Source organism: Scomber scombrus, chromosome 19 (genome assembly GCF_963691925.1).
Source record: "Scomber scombrus chromosome 19, fScoSco1.1, whole genome shotgun sequence".
NCBI lineage: Eukaryota > Metazoa > Chordata > Actinopteri > Scombriformes > Scombridae > Scomber > Scomber scombrus.
Window position 1 is genome coordinate 8,647,769 of NC_084988.1, and position 25,580 is coordinate 8,673,348.

General features: G+C 38.5%; 3 protein-coding genes across 5 annotated transcripts in view; all 3 read right to left on the reverse strand.

Moving 5' to 3' along the window:
* Positions 1-218: 218 nt before the first annotated feature.
* On the reverse strand, positions 219-8,562 carry eif5a2 (eukaryotic translation initiation factor 5A2). 2 transcript variants are annotated; one of them, XM_062440037.1, is made up of 5 exons: positions 8,458-8,562; positions 7,289-7,468; positions 7,039-7,143; positions 4,552-4,683; positions 219-3,930 (listed from the first exon to the last, which is right to left on the reverse strand). In XM_062440037.1, exons 2-5 carry the CDS (start codon positions 7,448-7,450, stop codon positions 3,868-3,870), a joined length of 462 nt encoding a protein of 153 aa, XP_062296021.1. In that variant the 5' UTR covers positions 7,451-7,468; positions 8,458-8,562; the 3' UTR covers positions 219-3,867. The 2 variants fall into 2 exon arrangements, with proteins under 2 accessions (XP_062296021.1, XP_062296022.1); XM_062440038.1 differs by lacking the exon at positions 8,458-8,562 and adding an exon at positions 8,021-8,248.
* A 751-nt stretch (positions 8,563-9,313) lies between these two features.
* slc2a2 (solute carrier family 2 member 2) lies at positions 9,314-17,077 on the reverse strand. Of its 2 annotated transcripts, XM_062440042.1 has the most exons (12): positions 16,933-17,077; positions 16,266-16,361; positions 14,982-15,178; positions 14,629-14,753; positions 14,228-14,343; positions 13,958-14,120; positions 13,647-13,753; positions 12,925-13,005; positions 12,507-12,611; positions 12,327-12,428; positions 11,076-11,279; positions 9,314-10,937 (listed from the first exon to the last, which is right to left on the reverse strand). In XM_062440042.1, exons 1-12 carry the CDS (start codon positions 16,945-16,947, stop codon positions 10,731-10,733), a joined length of 1,518 nt encoding a protein of 505 aa, XP_062296026.1. In that variant the 5' UTR covers positions 16,948-17,077; the 3' UTR covers positions 9,314-10,730. The 2 variants fall into 2 exon arrangements, with proteins under 2 accessions (XP_062296026.1, XP_062296027.1); XM_062440043.1 differs by lacking the exons at positions 14,982-15,178; positions 16,266-16,361; positions 16,933-17,077 and having other exon boundaries at positions 14,613-14,739.
* Positions 17,078-17,605: 528 nt separating this feature from the next.
* tnika (TRAF2 and NCK interacting kinase a) overlaps positions 17,606-25,580 on the reverse strand; it is a 61,073-nt gene continuing 53,098 nt past the window's right edge. The window contains exons 29-35 of the mRNA XM_062440039.1: positions 25,304-25,447; positions 24,836-24,970; positions 24,296-24,396; positions 23,901-24,050; positions 21,611-21,770; positions 20,700-20,839; positions 17,606-20,291 (exon numbers count right to left, since the gene is read on the reverse strand). Of these exons, the coding sequence (XP_062296023.1) occupies positions 20,208-20,291; positions 20,700-20,839; positions 21,611-21,770; positions 23,901-24,050; positions 24,296-24,396; positions 24,836-24,970; positions 25,304-25,447 (914 nt within the window). The 3' untranslated portion in view covers positions 17,606-20,207. The remainder of the gene's footprint in view (positions 20,292-20,699; positions 20,840-21,610; positions 21,771-23,900; positions 24,051-24,295; positions 24,397-24,835; positions 24,971-25,303; positions 25,448-25,580) is intronic.

Genomic DNA, 25,580 nt, shown 5'->3' on the forward strand with positions numbered 1-25,580 from the left:
TGCCAGAACATTACCACAAGAGGTCACTGATATCCTCATTTGCAGGCTGTCTGAATAAGATGCCCTTCTTCATTAACATCCATTTGCACCAATTCATGCAACTTCTACTTGTAATTTTTATTGATGCATATTTCAGTGGGAGTTCCTTAGTGCCAGTGACAGCATTTTCTTCTAGCATGAGGAGAAAAGAAAACAGGAGAGATTGTTCTTGTGCCCAGTAACATTTGAAAGAACTTTATTTTGCCTACATAATAAAAACAGGGACAGTTGTGATTCTGAAGATAACAGCCATACTAGATAAAACAGAGAGGAGAAGAGCCCAAGTCCCTTTACAATGCATCTTTATGCTCCAGAAGAAGCTCAATGTCAGATTTCCCCTGGAAACTTATGATCATCATACATTAATGGGAGAAAAAGACACCTGTGCCAAGCTGGAGAAGTGCCCTCAAGTCCCTTCCCCAGAAAACATCAGGACCATACAGTAGTACAAGGCTGAGTAATTATACATTGCCCATTTTAACATAATAAAGTGTACCCATGGTCTAAACATACAAATAAATCATTGTTCCTTGCAGTCAAGAAGAGAGATAGAAAGTATACAATATCTGATGAGAGGTGCCAGAGTTGAATATGAAAAAACAAAAAACATTATTCTCCAATATCAGAATTGGCTTCTGAGACCAAAGAATCAAAATAAAAACAATGATAATCTCTTTTATTGTCCTGACTGCTGACACCATTAAAGTAACATATCTAATACTCCATTTAGTTTTCCAATTACAGCATGTGAAGCTAACATTAACAGGGCCATCTCCCAACAGCGTAAACATTTTCTCAGAGGGAATCAGAGGAAACCCCCACCTCCCTCCACATGGTCTCCACATGAGGGACAAGTTTTAGATTGCTAAAAGATAGAGGATCACTGACAAGACATGTGGAAGTGGCTCATGCTACATATCAGATGCTAGAGTAATTAATAATTGGAGGGAACTGAGGGTAAGAAAGGGCTTCATTGTTCTGATCTTGGTTATAGGCATGTAACAGGGTTACAAGGAAGACTGTTGTCTTCTGTTGGGGCTGTGGATATGGAGGGAAACCCTGTTTAGCAGAGAAACTTCATACCATCAGTATTAAATTGCACCATTTCCGATATTCAGAAATGAAAACTAAGGATTGGGGTACTTTTGGAAATCTAGCCTTTAGTAGTATTTAAGGAGACTGTACTAGAGACACAATCTTAATTTTCACAGGCCCAATGGCATGTTTACAACCAAATTAATGACAGAGCACACTGCTACGATCCTTGTTGGCTCACTGGGCAAACAAGCTGAACAGCTGTAGAGCTTTGTTACTACCCCAAAACACCATTGCCTGAAATTTGCACAAGACAGATTATGTTTTCAACTCTTTAGGCCCATTTTCTCTTTGTTACCTAACTTAACGTGTAATTTTTCAGATAAAAACATGGAACAAGAAGTAACAAACAACAAACAAAACACAAAAAAGGTCCACACTACAACAGGGTACTACTTTAATGTCTTGACAAAAGTAAAGAATACTTTAGGTGGACTGAAGACAGTAACTATGTAATAGAATGCCTGCCGTTGTACAAAAAGACAACTTGACAGCTGAGCTGAATACCTTCTAATGGCAACATTACAATCAGTGCCTTTACATGCACTTCAGTAACTTTATTGTTTTTTTGCAGTAACCTGATGTCATAACATCATGTAAACACTTTCCTTACCTGCCGTAAGGGATCGAGGGATTTCAGCTGGAGAAATCTGATTTCTTGACTATGTACTGTATACACTTGATTTTCTAACAAGAGCACAAGCATACAAACAAGACTTCAAATAGGAAAGTTATTGCTGTGCAGAAGGCGAAAAGATTATATAACTCGAAGTGCATCTTGGCAGCCAAAATTAAAGATTTTACACAGCTGAACAGCAGGTTATATGTACATTTTTAACACAAGCCCTCTTCAAAGAGTGGCTTCTTTACAAGAGGCTAGGCTCCCACTACATCAGTCCAAATGCTCAGATTAGAGAAAAAAAAAAAACCCAAAACACAAAAAATTCAGGCTGCAGCGCTTCAAATACATTGCTAAACTATTCCATTCGTTTAAATTTACAGTAGGAGGTAGGGGTATAACCGATCAGCTGCATGTAAATGCAAGTTGAACAGTAGCCATGTGAAAGGACTAGTGTATAGGATTTAGAGGCATCTAGCAGTGAGATTGCTGGAACCAACTGTATACCCCTCCCTTCCAAGCTTGAAAGAGAACCTACAGAGGCCATGAAGTTCACAAAAAAAAAAAAAAAAGTCCTCTAGAGCCAGTGTTTGGTTTGTCCGTTCTGTGCAACAGCAGAAACATGGCGCTGAAACATGGCAGCCTATGTGGAAGAGGACCTGCTCCCTATGTAGATATAAAGGGCTTATCTAAAGTAAAGAAAAACAACTTCTTATTTTCAGGTGATTATACACTAATGAACACATACTTGAGAATATTATATTCCATTTCTGTTAATAGTTCCCCCTAAGTCTTACACACTGGTCCTTTTATGAAGTGCATTTTAACACATTTTTTTGCCATTAAAACAGATGTCTCCCAGTAAGATTTCTATGTGAATGTAAAGAAAACTAATGTCAACAATTCAGCATGAGCTATTTCTTTTTTTTTTTCCTTCTTTTTTTTTTTTAACAGTGCAAATTCTGCACAAAACCCTACAAAAAAAAAAATACCACTCCCAAATTTACTTGCTACTATTACCATACTTTCCCTCCACTCCCCTACCTACAACCCAAAATGTAAGACCAACAGCAACTCTTATCTATCCTGTTCTTGGGTACCAACGCCAGCTATCAAGAGACTTGGATTACCCACAGCACAACTACCACCTACATTTGACTGCATTATACAGGACTTAGTATGACTTCTCACCATTATCTTTAGCATTGTGATGATGCAAAATTTGTTTTGAATTAAGTTTAATTGTTGAAATTAAGCTTCAAGAGTGTTTTCAGCTAATATTAATCTATTCAGTATTTTGTTCTTTCAAAATAATTTTCTATACATTTGTCAGCTCATAAAAAGGCCTCAAGTGACAACAAGTTTTATAGCATAGAAGAGAAAATGAACCCACCTAAGCACCCTTGTCCAAACCTGCTCTGTTCAGAATGGCAGGCAGAGACAAGAGAGTTCCCTGCTAGAAAAACCAGATCTGAATTTAAATTGCAGAGGTTTTGTCATTCTCATAAATTCATGGATGGTAAGTTATGTATATATGGCAATTTTAAGTGTGCATGTTAATGCAGATGAGTTAACTGTCAAAAGCAGAAAGTAATATTTCAACCATCAATGAAGTTACTGTCATTAGGTTCTCTTAATTAGAGCAGAGTAGAGCTAGTGGAGCTAAAATCATATTAAGGGGGAGTTTAAGTTGAAGGTAAAGCAGAGCATCTCAATAGTAAATTATCATTTGTTCACAGCCAACTGAAGAAGTGCACATTTCATTCAGGTAAATTGGTCAATATGAATGATTTTTAAAAAAGGAATTTAAAAAAAACAAACATATTACCCATGCTGTAAGAGGAATGTTATGGATTGCTTGAATATTGGCACCCATTGCAAAGTTAAGCTGTGATGGTTAAAGGTGGAGAACTTCATTGATTGAAGAGAACGCCAGTAAGCCCTGAGCCTGAGCTACAGCTGCAGAATCTGACCCAGTCCAGTTTCCAGATTTCAGTTGACCAGCAGGGAAACTGGTAGAGATGTCGGGTGAAGGCCAGTAAGCTTTGGTGAAGCCTCAAAACCATTACAGAAGATAGGAGTATGAGGTCTCCAGCATTGTCGTGGACTTTTGGTCAGGAACTCAAGGCCTTGGTGGCAACTACATGCTCTTCAGCCACAGCTCGCATCACAGTAACCTGAAAAAGACAAGATATCACAACAGACAACAACAATCAGATATGGGACCAGTTTAACTAGCCAAAAAATACTTTAAATGAAATTACTAAGATTTTCCTCCAGTTAATCATCATCCTTTAAAAAGGTCTTACATGTGACACTTACTTCGACTAACTTAAAATGGAAAAAGACTGCGAGAGCCTAGAGCTCACCAAGGGACAGCAGTTGATTCTGTCTAGAGAAGCTATCTGAGGTTAAAAAGTCCAATAACAGATTTTAAGAATAAAATGTTTTCATTACTACACATATTTAATACTTCAATAAGAAAATAAGAGAAAAAGCTATGCACTGTCTGTATTGTAGGGAATCAAATACATAAAAAATAATCTAACAGAACTATACATTATTCATAGCAAGCACAAAATAGGAATACAAAATTATCTTAGATCAGTTTGATCGTTGTGTATCGTCAGGGACAGTCTAGGACACGCTCAATGTTGAAATAAATATTTGAACATAGCAAATGTCTAGATCTATGAAATATATATTTTTAAAAAAAACACTAAATAATGACAAACTGTTTGTTTCATTTCTGTCACAACCAGCTAGGAGATCTTCATCCTCAGGCCACAGAAACTCACCATAAACGATTCTCCGTCACTGAACTTCTTTTCGATGTCTTTGCCCACATCGCCTGTAGGCACTTTAAGATCTTCTCTGGTTTGCCCACTGTCATCAATCAGGGTCAAGTAACCCTCAGTGACATCAATTACCTAAATATGCAATTGGGCGAAGAATGCAGAGAAATGTTGAATGATTGAATTGTGGCTACTTGACAGCCACTATCAGTACAAAGGTTTAATTTTTGAACCCCTAACTGAGCACCAATCACACTAAATTAAGACTGTATAACCCCTTTCACACATTTTTGTATGTCATTAAAAGCAGTAAACCGAGTGGTTATCTTGAGTCAAAATGTGCGCTTGTTTAATAATCACAAGGCGAAATAGCCACTTTCCAGATTAAGAAAATGCACTGGGCGTAAGAGACGCTTTGCAGAGAAGAATGCAAAGGGAAAGAGAAAAGAAATCAGTATTCTTTATCAGAAGTGCTTGTTGGAGGGCTTTGGAAACGCCCCCACCTTTCTGACACTGGAACTGGGTCTTCACCATGCCGTCATTTGCCACTGTTAAGAACAGGCATAAACACCTTTGCCCTCTGATGTTGACAGACACCAGGTCCTGGTTAATGCAAAAGACGCTAATTTTCAGATAGCCTCATGTTGCCATACAGTGCAGCTTATACTGTATGTTGCCACTACTATATTTAAGTGGGTTGTTCCACAAAATTATGTTGTGAGGTGTTCTGGTAGCCAAGGGGCCTAAAGGTCAGGTAATGCTTGAAAAGAACTAGTTTTACAACATGATGTCTGACAACTTCTGAAGGCAAAAATGTTTATAGTTACTGTGGGGTGTAAAGCCAGCTGTCAGAGAGGGGTGAAATGCAATGGTTTAAAAAAAAAAAAAGTTGATTTTGTCCGTCCGTATGAGGTCCGACATGATGCACACATTTAAATGGATGTTTACAAAATAATTCTACCACAAGTTGCATCTCAAGGTGAAACTAGGGTGTCTGTTGGGAAATGCATTATGACCAATGCTTATAATGAAAGTAAGGAAAATAAAAGAGATTAAATGCAATACCAGAGTAGAATAGATAAATACCCCAGATATCAAAGATCTTATGGACGTGACTAAGCCATTAAATCATTGCTGGTGTATTCACCAGCCCAATACAAGCTGACACACCGATCAATGGGACCTATGGCATATTAAACGTCTTGCGCTGCAGCTATGTTATGCATAGGTCTTGCCTAAGATGAGTATGTGTCACGTATGGAAACCCTAATAAAAAGAGGACTGATTTCACAAAACAAAAACAATGTTAATAAAGAATCAAAACAGCAGGCAGCCAACTGAACAATACTGACCCCAAAAAAAGATTGGCTTCAGAAATCAGTGACTACGTTTACATGCACAAAATATTCCAATTATGCCCTTATTTCAAAAAAGACAATATTCCCGGGATGTTTATATGGCTCATGAAAATTATTATTCCACTAATACTCCTGTTTACATGCATTTTCAGGGTTTTCCTGTGCTCCAGCAGGAACAGGAACCACAAGCTCTCTGCAGGCAGTGAAGTTAAACGGTGAGGTGAAAAACATGAGTGAGCTGATGCCTGATATTTTTAAGTGATAATGATATGACTGATATAAATGTATAGTTACAGGAACATCCAGTACCCAGGTTGGCCCATGATGTTTACTACACTACTGAGTGTTTTTAGTGCATCACACAGAGTCATCACCATCAGTCCATGGCTGCATGTTAGGAAAATAACCAATCCCCTCCATCCCCATCGTGGTGAAGGCGTGTTGTGTTTCCAGCCCACCCTTAACAGTTATCCACTTTCCTCTCATCCTCTGTCTGCCTTCTTGCTCCAGCATATATATTTTGCCTATGCAAGAGTAAACAGGCACAAGGCATATTCTAAATGGGCTGAATACATGTCCAAAGAATGCTACAACCAAAATATCTACATATCCCACATGTCTTAAATGGAAAATACTAATTCGGAATCACTCAGAATATCCAAATGGAATATGTTATTTATGACCTGTATCAAATTCGGAATAATGTCATAGTCGGAATAATAGCGGAATATTAATGTGGATGTATACATAGTCACTGTCTCAGAGGAGGCTTGTAATCAGTGAAGAAGACACTGTTCATGGCTAATTCAAAACCTGTTCAACCAGTTCAAAACCTGTATATTTTTTCACAGCTACTAAACAGCTAAGTTTTAATGTGTGACACGCCAATTTAACGACTGAAAAAGCATTTCTTTTTTGTCTCACATTACTTTTTCATTAGGTTCAGATACACATTATGGGAAATTGATTCACTTGCGCTCTCAAGTTTCTAAAAACTGCAGAGGTACTCAATACTGCCCAGGAAAACCATTACTGGCTTCCAGCACTGATTTGTTTCAACTGACATAACACCCAGTATTCATTGTAAATGCTGTCCCAGGATTTACTAAGAGTTCCAAGAGGGATGACTCACATCAAAGTCTTTCCTTGTGACATTTGGGACGTCCATATTATGTGTAGAAGGGCAGATATCTTCAAACTTCTTCTGGGTAAAGATGTCAATTCCAGTCAGGTGAACCTGGAAAAATACAGTTTCTTATTACATCTTGCCTCAGGCCAAGTAAGCATTGGGTGTTACTTGTAAAACTGGAAAATGTCAGACCAAATCATAAAAAATGCCTAAAGCTCAGCATTCCAAAAAAAATGCATGAGGACGTTTTTACCTTGGCGTGCCCATGCTTGCCAGTTTTGGAAGTAGTCATTTCAACGATCTTACAAGGACGTCCCTTCAGCATGACGTAGCCATTCTTCCTCAGTGCAGAGCACTGCATGGGGTAAGTTGTAGAGGCCCCAGAGTCTGCAGTGGTGAAATCATCATCTGCCATGATGGAATACGGGGTGTGCTGTGTCACACAGATGAGCAAAGGAAAACATGTGACTGATAGTAGCATTACTTACAAGGATGCTTGGTATTCAGAACCAATACTATTTTCAGGAATAAATCAGACTTCTGTTGTGAGATGGTGAGCACATATTTGTAACACTAATGAAACAATAATAAAATGAATACAGGTTCCCCAACAGCTGTCAGAAACAAGGTGCTGAACACCTTTTTCTTAGAGCAAGTCGACACTGGTTTAGGCTGTCGCTGCTTTAAAAAGCAATGGCACATTATTCGACCTTAAAATGTATCTTTCCCCGCTAATGATGATACACTTTCACAATAATAACCCAAATTTCTGGCGATCCAATTTTGGTCCAACTTTAAAATTCATTAGTCATGCTTGTGTACAAACAATTATCCAGGGGTGTTGCAAACGCATCTCACTGGGCAACTAATCTGTAAAGCAAAGCTGGCGTTAGTTTCTAATATGTTGGATTTGACTGAAGATGGTGCTAAATTAGTACCATCTCTGGGTAAAATCACTAGCGAGTCATACATGTTAGCTACCTACTTAGTTTGTTTGCCTCCAGACAGATGCGCACAATGGCTCAATGTAGCGTTACAGCTAGCAGTCAGGTTAGAAAGCTAGCAGACACCATTACATTAACCAGCCGTGTTACGTGGCAGCTGGGCCAGATGCATCTCACATGGTGACTTAAAAACAGGTAGGTGGCCTCAAGTTCCCACCTGGTGAACTGTCTGTCATCGTTAGCGAAGTTAGCTCGACCCACACACACACCCACTGTCACTGACTGACGACGCTGTTGCTAATGTTAGCCGGAGTGCTGTGCTAACTTGTGTGTGCGTCTCACTTCTTCGCAGTTACTGATTAGCTAAAAAAAGGCGACGAAAAGCCTCCGTATTTGGTACGACGTCAGCACACAACAAAGCCAAGTTAACTAAGACATGGTCAAAAATTTTACCTATAAGCACCCACGCTTAGCTTACCTTGTGTCTTGCTTAAACTGAAAAAGAAAAGTCACTTCGCAAGTTCGCATGCGTAAAAGCTTTTGTACTGCAGCAGGAGGAGGAGAGAGCGCAGGTGTGGGCTCCGGTGACGCACATGCAGAGTGGTGAAAGGTAGGGCTGGAGCTGGCTGTGTGGGACGTCCCATGCGCACCTGGTCATTAATTGTACTTTTTGTGTTATCAGTGAAATACTGGTGTTCAGACTGACCAAAAACACTTTTAAGGCAGGCAGGATTAATTACTCTACTAGTTAAACGCAGTAGAGGAAAAGTAGAAATATTGCAGCCCAAAATATTCCCATTACAAGAAAAAGTCCTGAATTCCAAATGTGGGCTACATACGCATTATCAGCTAAATGTACTTTAAGTATCCAAAGTAAAAGTACTTATTATGCATTATGCTTTTGTTTCATAGTACTAATAGCTACTGCATCATATTATATGAGTGTAGCATGTGGTTTTTTAATCATCATCATCATAAATTTTTATAGCACCTTTTTACTACAGCTAAAAGTGCATAATGAATTTTTTTAAAGAAGAAAAGAGCACCCCATTTAAACAACAGTTATAAATATTGAAATATATTGTTTAAGTTTTTTTTAAAAACACTACAGTAACTAAAAGTGGGAAACAAATGTGGTAAAGTAAAAAGAACAACATTTCCCCCTAAAATGTAGTGGAGTAAAAGCACAAAGTAGCATGAAATGTAAATACTCAAGTAAAGCACAATACTAAAGTACAATACTTGTAAATGCACTTAGTTACATTCCACGACTGGTTTAAGGTGTGCATGATGTTCATATTCTTGGTGCGTTTCAGACAGGAATTGAGAAGCTGTGGACAATATATCGACCATTTATTCAGTACTGAGTCACTATTTCTTAGAGTTTGGTTAAATTACTTGGATTATATTTATCATGGATATATAGTACATGATGTTATACAGTCTGGTTAGGTTAAGATTATATTAATAAAAACAATAACAAAAACACTACATCTCCATAGCTTTCACCTGCCAGAATATGATAGTTACTTTACTATGTCTAAAGTAACAATAGATTCAAGATTAGCCTTTTGTAATATCACAAAACCTGTCCACCATCTTGCATTTATGAGAAAAATAATTTGGATTTCAAACTTTTCATGATTTATTCATTATCTGTTTGACCATTTTTGAAATAGAATTAAGTTTTGCTTTGTATAAAAAGAAACAGACAAGCATTTCTTTCCCAAAGTTCCCTTTTTATATATGCCATCACATTACAAAACAGCTGTGCCAAAAATGCAAATGGAACAGTGATTAATAATGGTAGGATATCTACTATATTGCATTGTAATGATGTAAAATACTGTACGTCTTTAAAGAACTTGTTGTTTTTACAGTTTGAAGATAAGGCACTGTAAGTTTCCTGTGTTTCCAGGTGTGTGTGTTAGCTGATGGCTGTTTAGCTCACAGCGAAAATGCAGAGGTACCCAAATGTCACAAATGACACTTGTAGTAATATTGAAAGTAATATTTGAATTATATCACTTTATGTTTCTGTGAATACGAACACTGTTTCATTTCTTGGCTCACTAATAACACAATGATATTATCCATTGATGACCAGCAGGATAAAATACTGCAATCAAATATTATATTATGATGGCAGAGAATACAATGCAATCAGAACCCACCCCTTATTTCTATTTGAAATGTAAACAATACTCCATATAAGATTAAGAGGTTGTAGCCACACTAGCGATTTTGTGAGGTGGTCTAGGCTTAGATGTTAAACCTGGGCTTAGATGTTATACCTGCAGTGTGGAACTTTTGTCTCCCCCTTCTGGCAATGAGGATAAATAGTTAGAAGTTATCAGGCTTACTGGTTGACATACAACGTATCATTCCCAGTGCACCAACACAGGACAGTCGCCAGTGGCGGCAATAGGTTTAATCAACATTGCGTGAACTGTTTTGCAAAAGGCTTGAATGTTCATTGATGTTCACAGTGACAATGTTAATAGAGGGAAAACAAGGGGGGAACATGAATGCAAAAATCAACATTGCCACCCATAGAGCCACACCACTAGAGTGGCTATTAACGGCAACATGATATTGCAGTGTTGTTTTTTTATATATTCTATCAGTAATTCCGGTAATACTAAAAAGACAAACATACATAAACATAGAAACAAACACCACATTGAATGATGTGTACACCCATGCGCACACACAAACACAAACAGACTACACAAACACACAACTCTTGTCTCAAGCATCTGAGGCTGTTTTGAGCTGCTGCAGTTCAGTTTCGTCTTTGGGGCTCTGTGCCTTTTTAGTTTTTCGTCCCTTCTTGAAGACCTCAGCAATCTCCTCAAAGGTTTTACCCTTGGTCTCAGGGACGCGGAGATAAGTAAACACAGTGAAGCCGAAAAGCATCATAGCAAACAGGATGAACACATAACTGCCCAACCACTTCTGAAAAATGAAAAGTAAAAAAGGCAAGTCAGGAGGTGGAGTGTGTCTGATTTTGTGTGAAATGCAAAGGCACATGTCAATCCACAAGCAAACTGTGTTGAACAAGCTAACAGTTCATGTTATGTCCTTTCTGCTTACCTGTATGTATGGAAATGTCATGCCTATGATGAAGTTACTGGTCCAGTTGCAGCATCCAGCAAGAGCAATGGCTGCTGGTCGAGGTCCTTGGCTGAACAGTTCGGCCACTATGAACCATGGAATAGGACCAGGACCAATTTCAAAGAAACTCACAAAAAGGAAGACACCCGACAGGCTGACATAGCTCATCCATGAGTAGTCATTCTGGAGGAAAGAGCACATCAAGAGAAATGGTTTCCTCTCAGGGTGGTTTCTTGCTGTAAAACTATGAAAAGCTGCATGAGTGAAAGAGCACTGAGCTTGAAACATGTTGCATGCTAATCTGCGTGTTGTCAAAGCTTCTGTCATGTCCATTTTGGACATTTTCAGGATATTATAAAACATTCTTGCCTTTGTTAATTATATAGTTTTCCAGATCCCAATACACAGTAAATGTGGAATTAGTTTGTTTTCAAACTTTTATTAAAAAGGTCGTATCATCTCTATCCAGGCCCCCTTAATAATCAATTCCACCACAGCACAGACAAGCAGTTCTAAAATTGCTTTTCTTTTTTTAGATTTAATTTTTCATTTGAAAAATGAAATAAAATGTGTTTATGGGTCAAGAATGACCTTTAATGCTCAAAGATGAAAAAAAACATGGAATTGTGATACATGATGACAACTGAACTAACCCAATGAAAACTGAGAAAATCTTCAGAAAAATGTTTTAAGTGCCTTCAGCTTTTGACAAACTATTCATCCCATTGTCAAGAATAATCTTTCACACTCATGTTGAAAATGTATTTCAAATATGTGATGGATATGCAATTTTTTGAGAATTGACTTCCTGACATATTTAGTCCTAGTGAAGTTGCTAGGCAACCAGTGGAGACTGCAGGAAGTCACTGCTCCCGGCCAAAAAACGTAAAACATGAAATCTCCTATAATACTGCAATGTGCTGGACTTACACATTGGTTTTGGTACAGATTGATAAACAAGATATAACATGTTAATAACTGAGCTTAGGTACGTGTTGTCAGATTTGGTTACTTTTGGACACAGCCAAGCTAGCAGTTTTCCCCTGTTTCCAGTCTTTATGCTGAGCTAAAAACACCAGCCGCTGGCTGCAGCTTCATATTACATGAGCAAGTGCAAGAGTAGAATCAATCTTCTCTTGAAAGAAAAGTGAAAAAGCATATTTCCCAAAATGTTAAATGATTCCCTTATGATGCTGACAGACTAAAGCTCTGAAGCCTGATTGGACAAACCTGAAATTTCAGGCCCACTGTCATGGCAACAGCACAGCAGCACATCCCTCCCAGACCAACCAGGGTAAGAGTACGCCTACCAGCTTTGTCCACGAGTGCAACCTGGAACATAAAGTGAAATGTCTGTTTGTGTGTTTTTAAAGGAATGTGTGAAGAAAAAACAAGTGTGTAGCTACTCACAGACACCATAGTGAAGATGGTGTTGATGACCCCCACTCCTATGGTGGCATAGACTGGTTGTCCAACACCAGCCAGTTCGAAGATAGATGTAGAGTAATAAAATATCTTAAAGACAAAACAAATACAACTTTTCCACGTTACTTAGAATCTCCAGTAATTATAAGAAATAGTTTGAGTGACATATAAGTAAATACACTCATACAATAGAGCAATACACATTTTTACCAACATAGAGGGGAAGGTAAAGAGGCAGAGTGATGTATTTCTGAAGTTATTGTTAATGTGTTTATATGCTCTGACAATAAAACCATAAATGTCATTTCATCATGACAAAATAGTAATAATAAAATAATTATGATGAATTAAAATCTGAATGAGAGGCATACAGAGGCAGATTTTAAATAAATGTTGCACTCACAGCATTGATGCCAGACAACTGTTGGGAGAGGTGCATCATGAGCGCAACAAACAGCTGCTGCCTGTACACAGAGGAGCACATCTGGGAGAGAATACAAAACAGTAAAATATTGTCACTACATTTGTGTTATGAAGCACACAAGTAGAATGCACACATTTTTGTTTAACTTCTGATCAGGTGTAGTGTATTTCTTGTCCTATCTTTTTCTGTTTTAAACTATTACACTAACTAGCTTTACAACTAGAGAATACATGCCGTTTCCAACAACATTATGTTTGTTTAATTGTCTGCTGTTATGCATGAAACAAGTGTTTTAATATGTTTACCGATTGGTGAAATTCCTGTTTTTGGTTTCATAGAGGAATTTTTGGATGGATAGGACTTCACCTGTAGCCTTTTTACATTAGGTTATAATACAAAGCATATTTCTCATTAATTCAGTATCTCTAAAACTGAAAAAAGTGCCATGTTATATATTAACATTAACTATCAGAGAGTCATTACAAGACATCCTGACATTGTCAGTGTACCTTGGTTGCTAATTAATTTGGACAGGAGGAGGAATGTTATATGTCAGCACTATTATAGTTACTGTATATGAGAGTGTTCTGATGGCACAGGAGGATTCAAACATAATACTTCCCATAGTTCTCATAAACTTGTTGCTGGAAAAGTAAAATTCATAGAATATAAGCAGACCATATTTATTTATAGAGACCCACCAAAGAAAGGATAGACACTTTGGGCTCCTTGTCTGCCTGCTCTTTCTCTTTCCTCATCTCCTCCAAATCAGAAGTTGGATCATATGCCCCCTTTAGCCGATGTAGACCTGGAACAAAACACAGTGGAGGAGTATAGCTATAAAAATGACTTATTTGCAGTAAAAACAACAATGTAAAAAAATGTACTAGTACTAAATTACTATTACAATCCTTATTATCTGCAAATATCATGCATAGCTTTTATATGTCTATGAGTGAGTTCTGAGAGAGATAGATGACAGAGACAAAGGATTACTATGTATAATTCTTACTTTTTCGAGCTTCTTGTTCCTTGCCCAATAGGATATAAAGGTACCGTGGGCTCTCGGGGCACAGAGGCAGCATAAGGGTTTGTAACAAAGCCGGAGCCCCAGACAGACCAAGCAAGATGGGCCACATGTCATCATTACCAAGTATAAAGTCCAAACCTAGTACCTACACTCACATCCACAGACAAACACACATATACATGGTTTAGGTTACATGTTTAGTGTCATCCAGAGGAGATGCAGCTGCAGTGTGACTAGATGAGTGCACCTCACCTGGCTGAGTAGGATGCCAGTGACAATAGCCAGTTGGTGTAATGTCCCCAGAGCTCCTCTGTAAGCCTTCGGTGCAATCTCTCCAATATACATCGGCACTAGCCCAGATGACAACCCTGACACACAACACACATTATGAGCTAATTGACCTAAAACAAAAATGAAGTGCCATGGTTCCATGTGTAATTTGGGAGCACATCATAATTTTCTCTTAAATATGGAACACTTTACTCTCAATATGATCCTAAAGTAGAAAATTGTTCAATTTTACAACTATACCTAACTTTCCAATATGTGAATTTACAGTGTAATGTGTATTTATCATTATGAATGTTGGTTTTACATTTTATTACTTTGGATAGCAGTATAAATTAAAGGTCTTAACATTTGCTTTACTGTACCACAGTAAAAGCCCATAACAGCACGGCCTGCGATGACCATGATATGAGGTTTCCACATCCGGCTAAGACCCATCAGAAGACCAGCAGCTACAGCCAGAAAGTTTACCATTAACATGCCCTTTACCCTGCAACAGAAAGAGGTCAGAAAGTGATAGATGGGGATACAGAGAGAGACAGATGAGTCATAAGGGCGTGCATACAGTACCATGGCATTATTCCATATTGATCCTGGTTTAACTTCAACTTTTAAACTATTTCCCAGCTAATGTTTAGCCCCGTTTTCACTCAGGTACTGTTTTTTCCACCAAACTTCCTCTCTATGTGTCCTTATTATTTTATACTGTCTCTCTCACCTGCCTTTCAGGTCTCCCACAAATCCCACCAGGAAGGAGGAGAACATGCCACCAACGGAAAAGATTGCCACCGACAATGACCAATACATGACCACGGAAGGGTCTGCACCCGCCTCTGAGCTTGTGCTGTTTTCTGACAGCACAGCAGCCTCCTCTGACCACACCCCCAATGATCGTCCATAGTGCTTCTGAATGACCTAAGACATGGACATTTGTTCATCAGCACAAAAGCATGGCTGCTGACTGAGAGACACAGACCAAAAGGCAGCCACAAAACAATAAATATGATTTTTTTTCACAGGCTGTGACAGTTATGACATAGGTCTTACACTGAATTGAATACATTTATGTCAGTTGAAACAAAATAAATATCAGAGGCCAACTGGAAAGTGGAAAGTGCTGCTTAAACACTGTTACAGAGTTTGCAGCCTTGATCTCCTCTTGCAAGTCGTTCTTAAGTCTACCCCTGGCTGTAAAGGCTCTGTCCCCTTTGTGTATCAAATTTGGATATAACAAGAAATAATGCATCCAATGATACAATGGGAGTGGTAATGGACATAGGGCATAAGCAATCTGATAGATAGCTTGGAACAAGGCTTATCTGGGCGTGTAAGCATTCAATAAAACCTTACAATCACTTCTTAAAGCAACAGGTAGCCAATGTAGGGAAGCCAGGATCAGTGACATGTGATGATGTTTTCTAGACCGAGTTAAAATCCTGGCAGCAGAACTATGGATGAGCTGGATTTTTGGCTGATGCCAGAGAGCAAGGAATTCCAGTAGTCCAATCGACTGGTTATGAAAGCATGAATGACATTTTTCAGATTTTTGTCAGAAAGAAATGGTTTAACCTTTAAAATATTTATGAGATGATAAAAGCAGGATTGAACCACTGAATTAGCATGTTTATCTAGGCTAAAACTTTGATCAAAATTGACATCAAGTTTTCTGCAATGCTGAGTTATTGTACACATGCTGGTCTGTATAGTGAGGAGGAGGAGGAGGAGGTGTACAATAAACCTTGAACAGAACTGAACAAGTGGATGTCCTCATCAGGTGAGAACATATTTGTCTTTTGACAGGGAATGAACTGAAATGCTGCCAACACCTTCGCTCAGAGAAACATCAGCATTTAGTGCATTCTAATATTGTTTGTCCCACCCCAACAGGATCAATTGGGTCATGGCCATAGGATGGAGTAAACTTATTCAGACCTGCTAAACATGTCAGCATGCTGAGGCAATTGGATGGCCGAGAAGGAGAGTAAAGGCTTTGTTAAATTACCTGTTGAGGTGCATTGATGACACCCAGACTGTAGCCATACTGCAGGGACCCAAGAGCTGCTGTGAACACAGCCACAGCCAGTGTGCCTGTTAGCTGCTGTAGGAGTAAAAGGTCAACAATGCGATAAGAAGCGTGCATGAATGCATGAACATACTAACCAACACACAATTTAACATGAACGTACACAGAAGAACATTAGTAAGTCAAACAGCTGTATTCACATAGTACACAGAGTCACAAATAAATGTAAAAATACAAATGCAGAAAACAGCTTTGTCTACTGTCTTTCTACTCTCTATTGATAAATGTATTACTACTTTATGGCAATCATAATGTACAATCATTTGTACATTACTTACAAAGGTTACATAATAATGCTTTTCAATGAAAAATGTATGTACTCATCATTTGAATGGAGATCTCCCTGTGGAAGACACAATTTAATGATTTATGATGACAATGTCCTTTGCAAACTGACAAAAATGCAAAGGACAGATGAGTCACCGTTGGATAAAAATCCAAACCATGTTCTCATTTAAAACTACTGATTTTTTCAGGTCAGCTGCTTGCAAATATTGCTTACATGATTTAAAATAAAGAGAAAGAATACATAACTATTTCATAAAAAAATAAGAGTAAAGAATGTATTTGTCAAGAATTGCTTTACCTTTCCTGACTCCATGACTAGTCCAGAGTGTCAACCAGTCCTCAGCCAAGAAGATAGGTAATGATCAGTGAAAGCAGCAGTATCACGCAGTGTGCACTCACTAATCGACAAACACATGCATGCACATGTGTGCATGGACACACACATCTACAGTACTGACAGAACAATTACACATGAATGAAGCTGTGGCCTAATATTCATATATATATATATATATACACAAACACACACCTTACTTTTATAGGGTGGGAGTGGGGGGGATTTAATGCTAATCACAGTGACAAAAAGTTGAGCCAGTCTGGAATCTATTTTGGAAAACACTGGGTTCAGGATTGTATAAGTGGTGTTACATGGTGGCACACTGTGGATGTTGAAATTCTGTATATTACAATCAATAATAGAATGCAAAATTACAACGAAATAGCAAAAAACAAGCCACCTGTTATTGCTCAGATGCAACCGTTGTTTGATAGTAATACGGACATCTGGGCACCACTCTGTATCTCTCCCTCTCTCACGCACATGACACACACACTATTGCAGTTAATGATACACTTAGGGGCGGGCAAAGTCTAAGGGGTCTAAGCTGAAGCTGATACAAAGTGCACACTTGCAAAACAGGCATCCATGAAAAAACACGACTCCAGAAGGACAGCATAATGCTCTAGTTTCATTTAATTCTCTCTTACAGCATCTCTTTTACAAAACAAATAAATCCCAAAACAGGACATTAGTAATGCTCTTTCAAAAATAAAGAAAAACAGGAAATAAACAGAATAAAGAATACAGTGGTTTTGTCTTTGAAAGGAGAGTCCTCAGTGTAATGACCATCAGCATTTCCAATGGGAAGAGTGAGTTTCATAATGGACAAACATAGTATTAATGCCCCATTCACACTTGCTCATTAATCATACACACAGATGCATGCACGCACACACACACACACAGGGAAGACAGTGGTTTCTTCAGCTCGGCTCTTTATTGCTAAAAATGTCAGTCTGCTCCCCCTAACAGAGATCAGTGAACCTAACTTACAGCTGCACAGGAACAACTACTCAATGCAAGTGTAAAAAAGTCCTTTAAAATATACCAGAAACCTGTTTAACTGAAAAACTTGATTCAGGTGATGATTATGTAATTGGGGAACGTGTATTCTTTTGTGTCATCTCAACTTCGTCAACCATAGGCCAACACTGCTAAGCCTACAGTATATCCAACAAAGAGGCTAATCTGCATTATATTGCTCTCCAACATGGATGAGTATGCATGAACTAGTCCACCCTCAATAGTGTTATAAATAGAATACAGTATGTATTAATGATTTAGAATGAAATTGTAAGATTGTATCATATCATGTTCAGTTACTCCTTTCAAAGAATAAATCAAGTCTCAGCTTCGTTAATGCACACCTCCATTAGGAGAGACAAATAACATCAACTATGTGTTAAAAGTTAGATCATAACACAAAGAAAACAGTGTAAAGTGAGCCTGTAGGCAATAGAAATTTGAATTATAATGTAAGTGATAAACTTTTGGCCTCCGTTTTAGTTTTGCTTACATCATGCTAGGCACCGTTCAAACAGTTAGGAGCCAAAATCAGAAGAACCAATCACACAGGAGCATGACTCAAAAAGGACACCACAGCTTTCAACAATGAGTGCATTCACATGCACACAGTATTAGGGGTACCAGCTCATATCCTGTTAACATCAAATTCAGGATGAGGCGTTAATATGGATCTTCATGTCACTGTGTTTACAAATAGCCAGACCATTTTGAATATTTCTGTGTCAAAGGAAAGAAAAACATTCTCCAAAAATCAACCTCTAATATTGCCTATTTTTAAATGCATGGTGTTTAGATACACCAACTCATAAACTTCATACCAAGAAGATACTATCATAAATCTGCATGTAAATACACTCAGTGTTGCTTTGATCGTATTAAGGTCAGAGTTCACACACAGAGACTGAATTACTTGACTCTTTTTCTAGACATTGACTTCAATGTCGCACTTTGATTCAAACTTGATTTGAATGGGATTCATTTCCACATCAAGTAAAACACACACGCACACACACACTGACATACACTCCTGATTCAGGGACACACATGTGCTGTACAATTCATCAAGCTTCAAGACTGACTGACTCCAAACTGTTACACAGAAAAGGAAAAGAACAGAAATAAACATATATGTAATGAACAGAATGACTCTCATTGTTCATTGTAATATTACAGTATATCTGATGCAGCACCTTCAGAATTTAAAGACGTTAAGAGAGGTGTGATGATGATGATGTTGGTGATAATGGGGGTTGACAGGAGGGGGGAAACGGAAAGAAAGGAGACTAAGCGGACCAGTGATTTCATTTTAAAGGGACACAGACATCATGTTTGCATACTGTTACAACCTGCCTATGACAGCAGTGTCTCATTGCACCTCTATCAGCAAAAATGCAATTGAACATTAAATCATAATTCAGTCTACTTGGAGCCTGAAATGATGGCAAGAAGAGGAAGTAGGGGAGGAGGAGGAGGGGAGTGACAGAGAAGAAAATCAATCAGGTTTTATGCTCTCACGGCCAATATTCAGAGTAGATTTGTCATTTCTCAGCTGCCCTCCCTGCACTGTCATATTCAGAAGTATATATTTAAATTTAGATTAAATTGGATTATCTATTCTTCCTCCAGCCTGTGCGGTGTAGTTCTCGGGGAATGGGCCCACACATGGCTGACAGCAAGTGAGGGAGATGGAGGACACGGATGTCAAAGTACTGAAAAAGTGATGACTAGATGGAAGTGGAAGGAGCAGAGACTTGGTGATGAAGAAGGGATGGACAAAAGGAAGAGGGAGACAGTGGTAGGCAGGTGTAAAGTGTAGCTCTTAAGTTGATGAACACTTGAATGCACTGGTCCTTGCAGAGAGAAAATAACAAAGACAGATAAAAGGGGAAAAAGAGTTACAGACAGGGGAAGAGAAAAAGGAAGGAAGAGAATATTTGGAAAGTCAGTGGCACCAGTTTGCCAGTCAGTTGAGTAACCATGGCTTCTGCATGACCTGATAGAATCTAAGGTAACATGTCTCTTCATTTAGAACAGGTCGTTGTTGTTTTTCTTTACAATAACTTTTTTTCTAAACCTTTTTAGTCTCTCCAGTGTTAAAGAGTTCACTTGTGGCCACTCCTCGATCATGTTCATTTGTGAGAGGTGCCGTGAGCCAAGGTGGGCTGATCGATGGGAGAGTGAGGCAGAGCGGACAATTGCAGGAGCCATCACCAGTTCATCATAGAGTTTCTGTTGAGGGTCATGAAGAAAACTTGGCTGCTACCTCCTGAACGCACAGATGCAAAGAATACCTAAAGAGAGAGAGGGAGACAATCATTGTTAAAATGATAATTTCTCAATAATGACAGAACACTAATAATCATTATTTACTAAATGTTATTTAGTAAGTAATGGGTCAAAGTAAGTAATACTAATTGCTATCATGTACATTTGGGTATGTATGAAAAAGATGTAACATGCATATTATGGACAGATTTTTTGCTATCTTAATTTTTTTTCTCTTTCTATGCAAATATATGCTCAACTTAATGCTCACAATCAATGTTTTCACATCTTGTGTATGTCATGCAATTAAGACCAAATCAAAGAAGTCAAGAGCATTGTTTTAATGTTATTTCATTTACTCCAATCATTTTCGAAAATGACAAAAGAATAGCCAAGCATCAAAGAAAGGTGCATGTGATCAGACTGGGTTTTACCTTGTCATTTCGCTCACAGAGGAACTTGAGTCTCTGGGCTCTCTTGTGCATGAAGACTCCATCCAGGTGACCCGTCTCCACAGAGCGGATCTCTATGGCTTTCTCACCCCAGCCCATAATCTGATTAGAATGGATATAGGCTGCAAAAGAGGAAAAACTACAGATTTGTTTCTCATTTTTTGAGAGGTTATGGATATTTTATTTCTTTTTGAGGCTTGTGATACAATAATGCAATGATGCAAAGTTGTATTTTATTACTAGGAACTTCTCTTTGCGTTTTTGAGATCGGGTTTGACTACAGAGACACACCACTGCACCTCGAGGACATTTCATGAATTCTTGCTGAAACTGGACAAGCTCATGGTACTATCAACAAAACAAAAAATCTGAAAGCGGGTTCCATAAACTAAGGTATTCAAATTTACAACATACAGTAGAGTCCAGATGTGATAAGAAAGTGTAACATCCCTGACTGCCACATGAGGGCACTAAAATACAAGAAATTAAATGATATTCTCTATTGAACCAGAGCTTTTTGTACACCCTCACGTTTCCTTTTACACTCACCATTAATCAGCTTTATCCATTTTTCCTCTCTTTCTCAATCTTTTACCCTCACTACCCCTCCCTCTCCTTGTTTGTTCCAGCTAAGCACTTCTAGGGGCTTTCCTGTGATTTCTGAATGTAATTAAACCTTATATGAACCCCCATAAGCTCAGTTCTCAGAGACCTCACAACACTTTTGATCTATATTGCAAAACACTAACACGCAACATTTCTTAACTAGTTTGGTGACTTTTAAATTACTTTTTTAATCTGGTTATTTATTTATAATGTCTTCATGATTCCAGTGTAGATAAAAACTATTTAAATCAACAGAGCACACGTAAATACACGTGGGTCTGACATACCAACAGAGGTAGGCATCTCTCCCCACTGTAGCACCACGTCCTTTGTGATTCGACCATAGGTGTTGACGTAGACACCCTCGTCCTCGTAACACAGCAGCATCTCCATCCCATCAGTCTTAGGGAGCACCACGATGGCATGGGGTGTCACCTGGCTCTGGATCTAATAGAGAAACAGATACACACGCACAAACATATCAGAGACTTTAATTAAAGCTGTCAAATTGAATCATAATCTACATTAGATTAAAATATTATAGAGGTTTCATCATTTAACAAAACAGAATTTGGCTGGCTTGTTAGCTTTTTTTTTTTTGTTTAGTTTCAGTTTATTTATTTAAAAAGGGACAGTGTACATTCATGGACATTTCAAATTAAAATGTAAATGCACCGGAATTAGTTAAAGTAGTTTTTTTACTGGCCTGTGCTCTGTAATCCTCTAAGAGCAAGTTTGCTGATTTTGACGAGGCTGCCAAATATCAGGGGCATCAGTACAGTAAAGGTTGAACTTAGGTTTGTCGTCTGAGAAGCCTTGTTCTGTTTAATGAGTGAACGGACAAACTACATAACGCATTTTCTCTTGTTGGAACAGTAACAAGCACACATACAAACAGTAGCTTGAATCTGTGCATTTTACTCAAGTGTAGACCAGAGATACAACCCCCTATATTTGTGCCAGCAGGCTATGTAGGCTAGTCAAAACTACACCCCAGGAGCACAAAAAGGGATTATATCAGTACAACAAATGAGTGACAAGTTAGTGAAAAAACTCATCTTAACCCATGAGAAACTGCATTTACACAAGAACCCTGCAGAATTGCATACACTTGTTGCCACACTTCTGCTTACTTTGACCACATAAAATAAAGTAATTTACATGAGATAAGAAATTTATATCACATCTACACTTCAGGAGCACAACAAGGGATTACAACAGTATGACAAAATAAGTGACAAGGTAGTGAAAAAACTCATCTTAACCCATGAGAAACTGCATTTACACAAGAACTCTGCAGAATGACATGCACTTATTCTCACACTTCTTCACACGTAGAGGAAGTAATTAACATGAGAAAAGACATTGATATCAGAAAATAGCAGTAAGCATCATACTGTGGTGGTGTTGTTGGTTGGAATTATGTAAAGTGAGCGATAAAAAAAAATATTGCTTCAATTGAGAGTAATGCCAATTATAATAATGTGGAATTAGGTCTGAATCTGTAGTTCTCTGTTGTGGCTCCAGCATGAGACCAAACAAATCTTGCTTGGAGTGTAGTATCCTTCCAGAGCCTTGTGTTGACTGCTTTGGGTAAGATGAATTTATTCACGCAAACATTTTTCTAACTAAGTTATCTATTAATATCTACACTAATGAACTGTACTACATATAGACACATGTAGTTCTGTTGTGCATCTACTATGGGGTTTTACTAAAGATCTATTGGCGTAATCTAAAGGGTGGATGGCAGGACATCACCTTTAGCGGTTTGGCACACTGAAAGAGAAGTTGGCAGGGAAGGAGAGAAAAAAGGAAGTGTGGATGAAAGGCGGAAACAGTAAAAGACAATCACCTCAGAGGTCAAGCATATTCCTGTGGTGTACTTACTACATAGCATAACCTCAGTCACACCATGTCATCAAGTTGAATTTACACTATGCTATGTTTGTGTGTCTTCGCATCTGCTCCCTGAGATTAATGTTGACTGAAATACTGCCACTAAATCAAGAGTTTTGGCTGAACTGCATTTGAACTTGATTTGAGTGCAAAAGCATGGGATTAGTGAAGCCACCATGGAACAAACTAATCTGTGTGAAAGTACCAGAATTTATTTGCATTTAAACACGCAACTGGATAAGTACTGATACATAGCTTCCATGAGTGACTCAGTGAGTACCTACATGGCTGTCTGCATGATGTCATGGGAAAAAGAAGTATGCTAAAAGAATAAGTGACCTTTGTTGCAAAAGGAATTTTGGTGGCAGCTACTACTGACTGCCATCAATCTTTTTTTCTTGCCCAACAGTAAATCAATCAAAGGGGTTAATTTGTCAAAAGAAGTCATTGTATTCCTGTATGCTAATCCTTGTGGGGCAGTATGAGTCACTGTTGACCGTGGCTTGGCAGGAGATCCGCAGGTAATACAGAAGAGCTTGGTCATGAGGGATTTCAAAAAATTGTGGTGGTGAGAAATTCTCCTTCTACTTTGCCTTATATCCTGCGTGTAAATATGTTCACTGAAGAGTTCAAAACAATTTACACACAGATGCATACAAGCAAAAGCCCTGCACTTACATGTGAGGGGATGTAGATATCGTAAGGGTTGCCTGAGTCCACGTCGATGACATGGAAGCCCACGCTGGAGCCATAGATGACCTTTAACCTCTGACCTTCTTCCACTGTAAGGTCAACCAGCTGGGGACGATGCTGCAACTCAGTGAATGACTGATAGACAGAGAGCAAGACAGAGGAGGGAGAGGAGAAAAAGTGAAACAGGGTAAGAGATAGGGGAAGGCATAGACATTCAAGAATAGAGGATTATGATGGAGAGAAAGGAAACAAATGACAAAATAAAAATGTTGTGATATGATGAAAAACATTCTCATAGTAATACAATATACATATATAGTAATTCTGCATCTATACATGTGAGGGTTATTGTGTATATGTACTTGTTTGTGCATTCGTACCTTAAACGCCATGAACTTATGGTAAGGTTTGGGAGCCCAGGCGTAGATTTCCACAGAGGTCTTCAGGGCAATCACCAGGAACTTAATCCTCTCATATTTAACTAGACACATGACAAATACAATAAACATATGTAAGCATAGATGGAATTAAGAGTGACATTTGAACTTTTCAAATGTTTCTAATTATCTAAATTAGAGCCACATTTAAACACTGTTGCCTCCCAGTACAAAGAGCTCCTTCACTGATGAAGATGAAGAGCGAGAGCCAGAAAAAGTTGTTGAACTAGTGTAACCAGGTAAAAGGCTGGCAGCATTTCATCTAAAAGTTGCCACACCTAACCCAATTTGTTTTTATTTAATAACGACTTCAGCTCACTCTGAAATAACAGGCCCAGTAAGGCCAAAATATCAGCCTCTACATTTGTGATCCAAATGAACACACACACACACACACACACACACACACACACACACACACACACACACACACACACACACACACACACACACACACACACACACACACACACACACACTTACCAACTTTATAATGCACACATCCCTCCAGTTCTCCAACTGTAATCCAACCCTGCTTCTTCTCTACTTCTGGGTCATTATGTAATATTCTGTTCCTCAGCCAGGACAAGTAGTAGACACGCAACTTATTCTTCTTCCCTGAGAGAGGAGGGACAAAGGGAGAAAGAGAAACTCAATCAAATTCACTGGAATATCGTGATAAAACACCAGACTAAATTAGAAACCTATTTGTGTTCCTACTAAAAAGTAGACAATGGAAGCTGATCTGGCCATTGTGAATGACCTACATAACTCAGATGTGTACTTTGAGAGAAACTGAAGAAGCATAAGCTTGTTATGAGCTACAGTCTGCTTTTTTTTGTGAGGTAAACAGGACTCTTTTTGATGAGTAGACTGGCATGTTAAATCAATCCAGATATGAGAATGCACTTGTGTGGGTACATATAATGTAGATGTGTATGTTAGACTAACCAGATATGGTGACTAGCACATTGAGCCCCTCAAGCACATCCATTTGTAGGAAACGCCGTCTGGTGATCAGGTTATACACTTTTCCCTGTCCGCTTCGATCAAGCAGCATTAGACCGTTCTCTGTCCCCACCAGAAGGTTCACACCTGAACATACACAAACATGCAAGAGTCAGAGACAGAAAGATACACCAAAAGACACGTGAAGGTATTCTGATTCAAGATTTCCCTTTTTTTGTGTGTGTTTGTTTTGCGTTTAGTAAGTAAGATGAAGGATGTA

Coding starts and splice junctions, on each gene's coding strand:
- slc2a2 (XM_062440042.1), bottom strand. Junction 14,344..14,628: donor TGTTATGGGCTTTTACTGTG/GTACAGTAAAGC, acceptor GTTGTGTGTCAG/GGTTGTCATCTGGGCTAGTG. Junction 12,429..12,506: donor CCATCTTCACTATGGTGTCT/GTGAGTAGCTAC, acceptor TTTATGTTCCAG/GTTGCACTCGTGGACAAAGC.
- eif5a2 (XM_062440037.1), bottom strand. CDS start 7,450: ATGGCAGATGATGATTTCACCACTGCAGACTCTGGGGCCTCTACAACT. Junction 4,684..7,038: donor TCACAAGGAAAGACTTTGAT/GTGAGTCATCCC, acceptor TTGCATATTTAG/GTAATTGATGTCACTGAGGG. Junction 3,931..4,551: donor GTGACGGAGAATCGTTTATG/GTGAGTTTCTGT, acceptor TGTCTTTTTCAG/GTTACTGTGATGCGAGCTGT.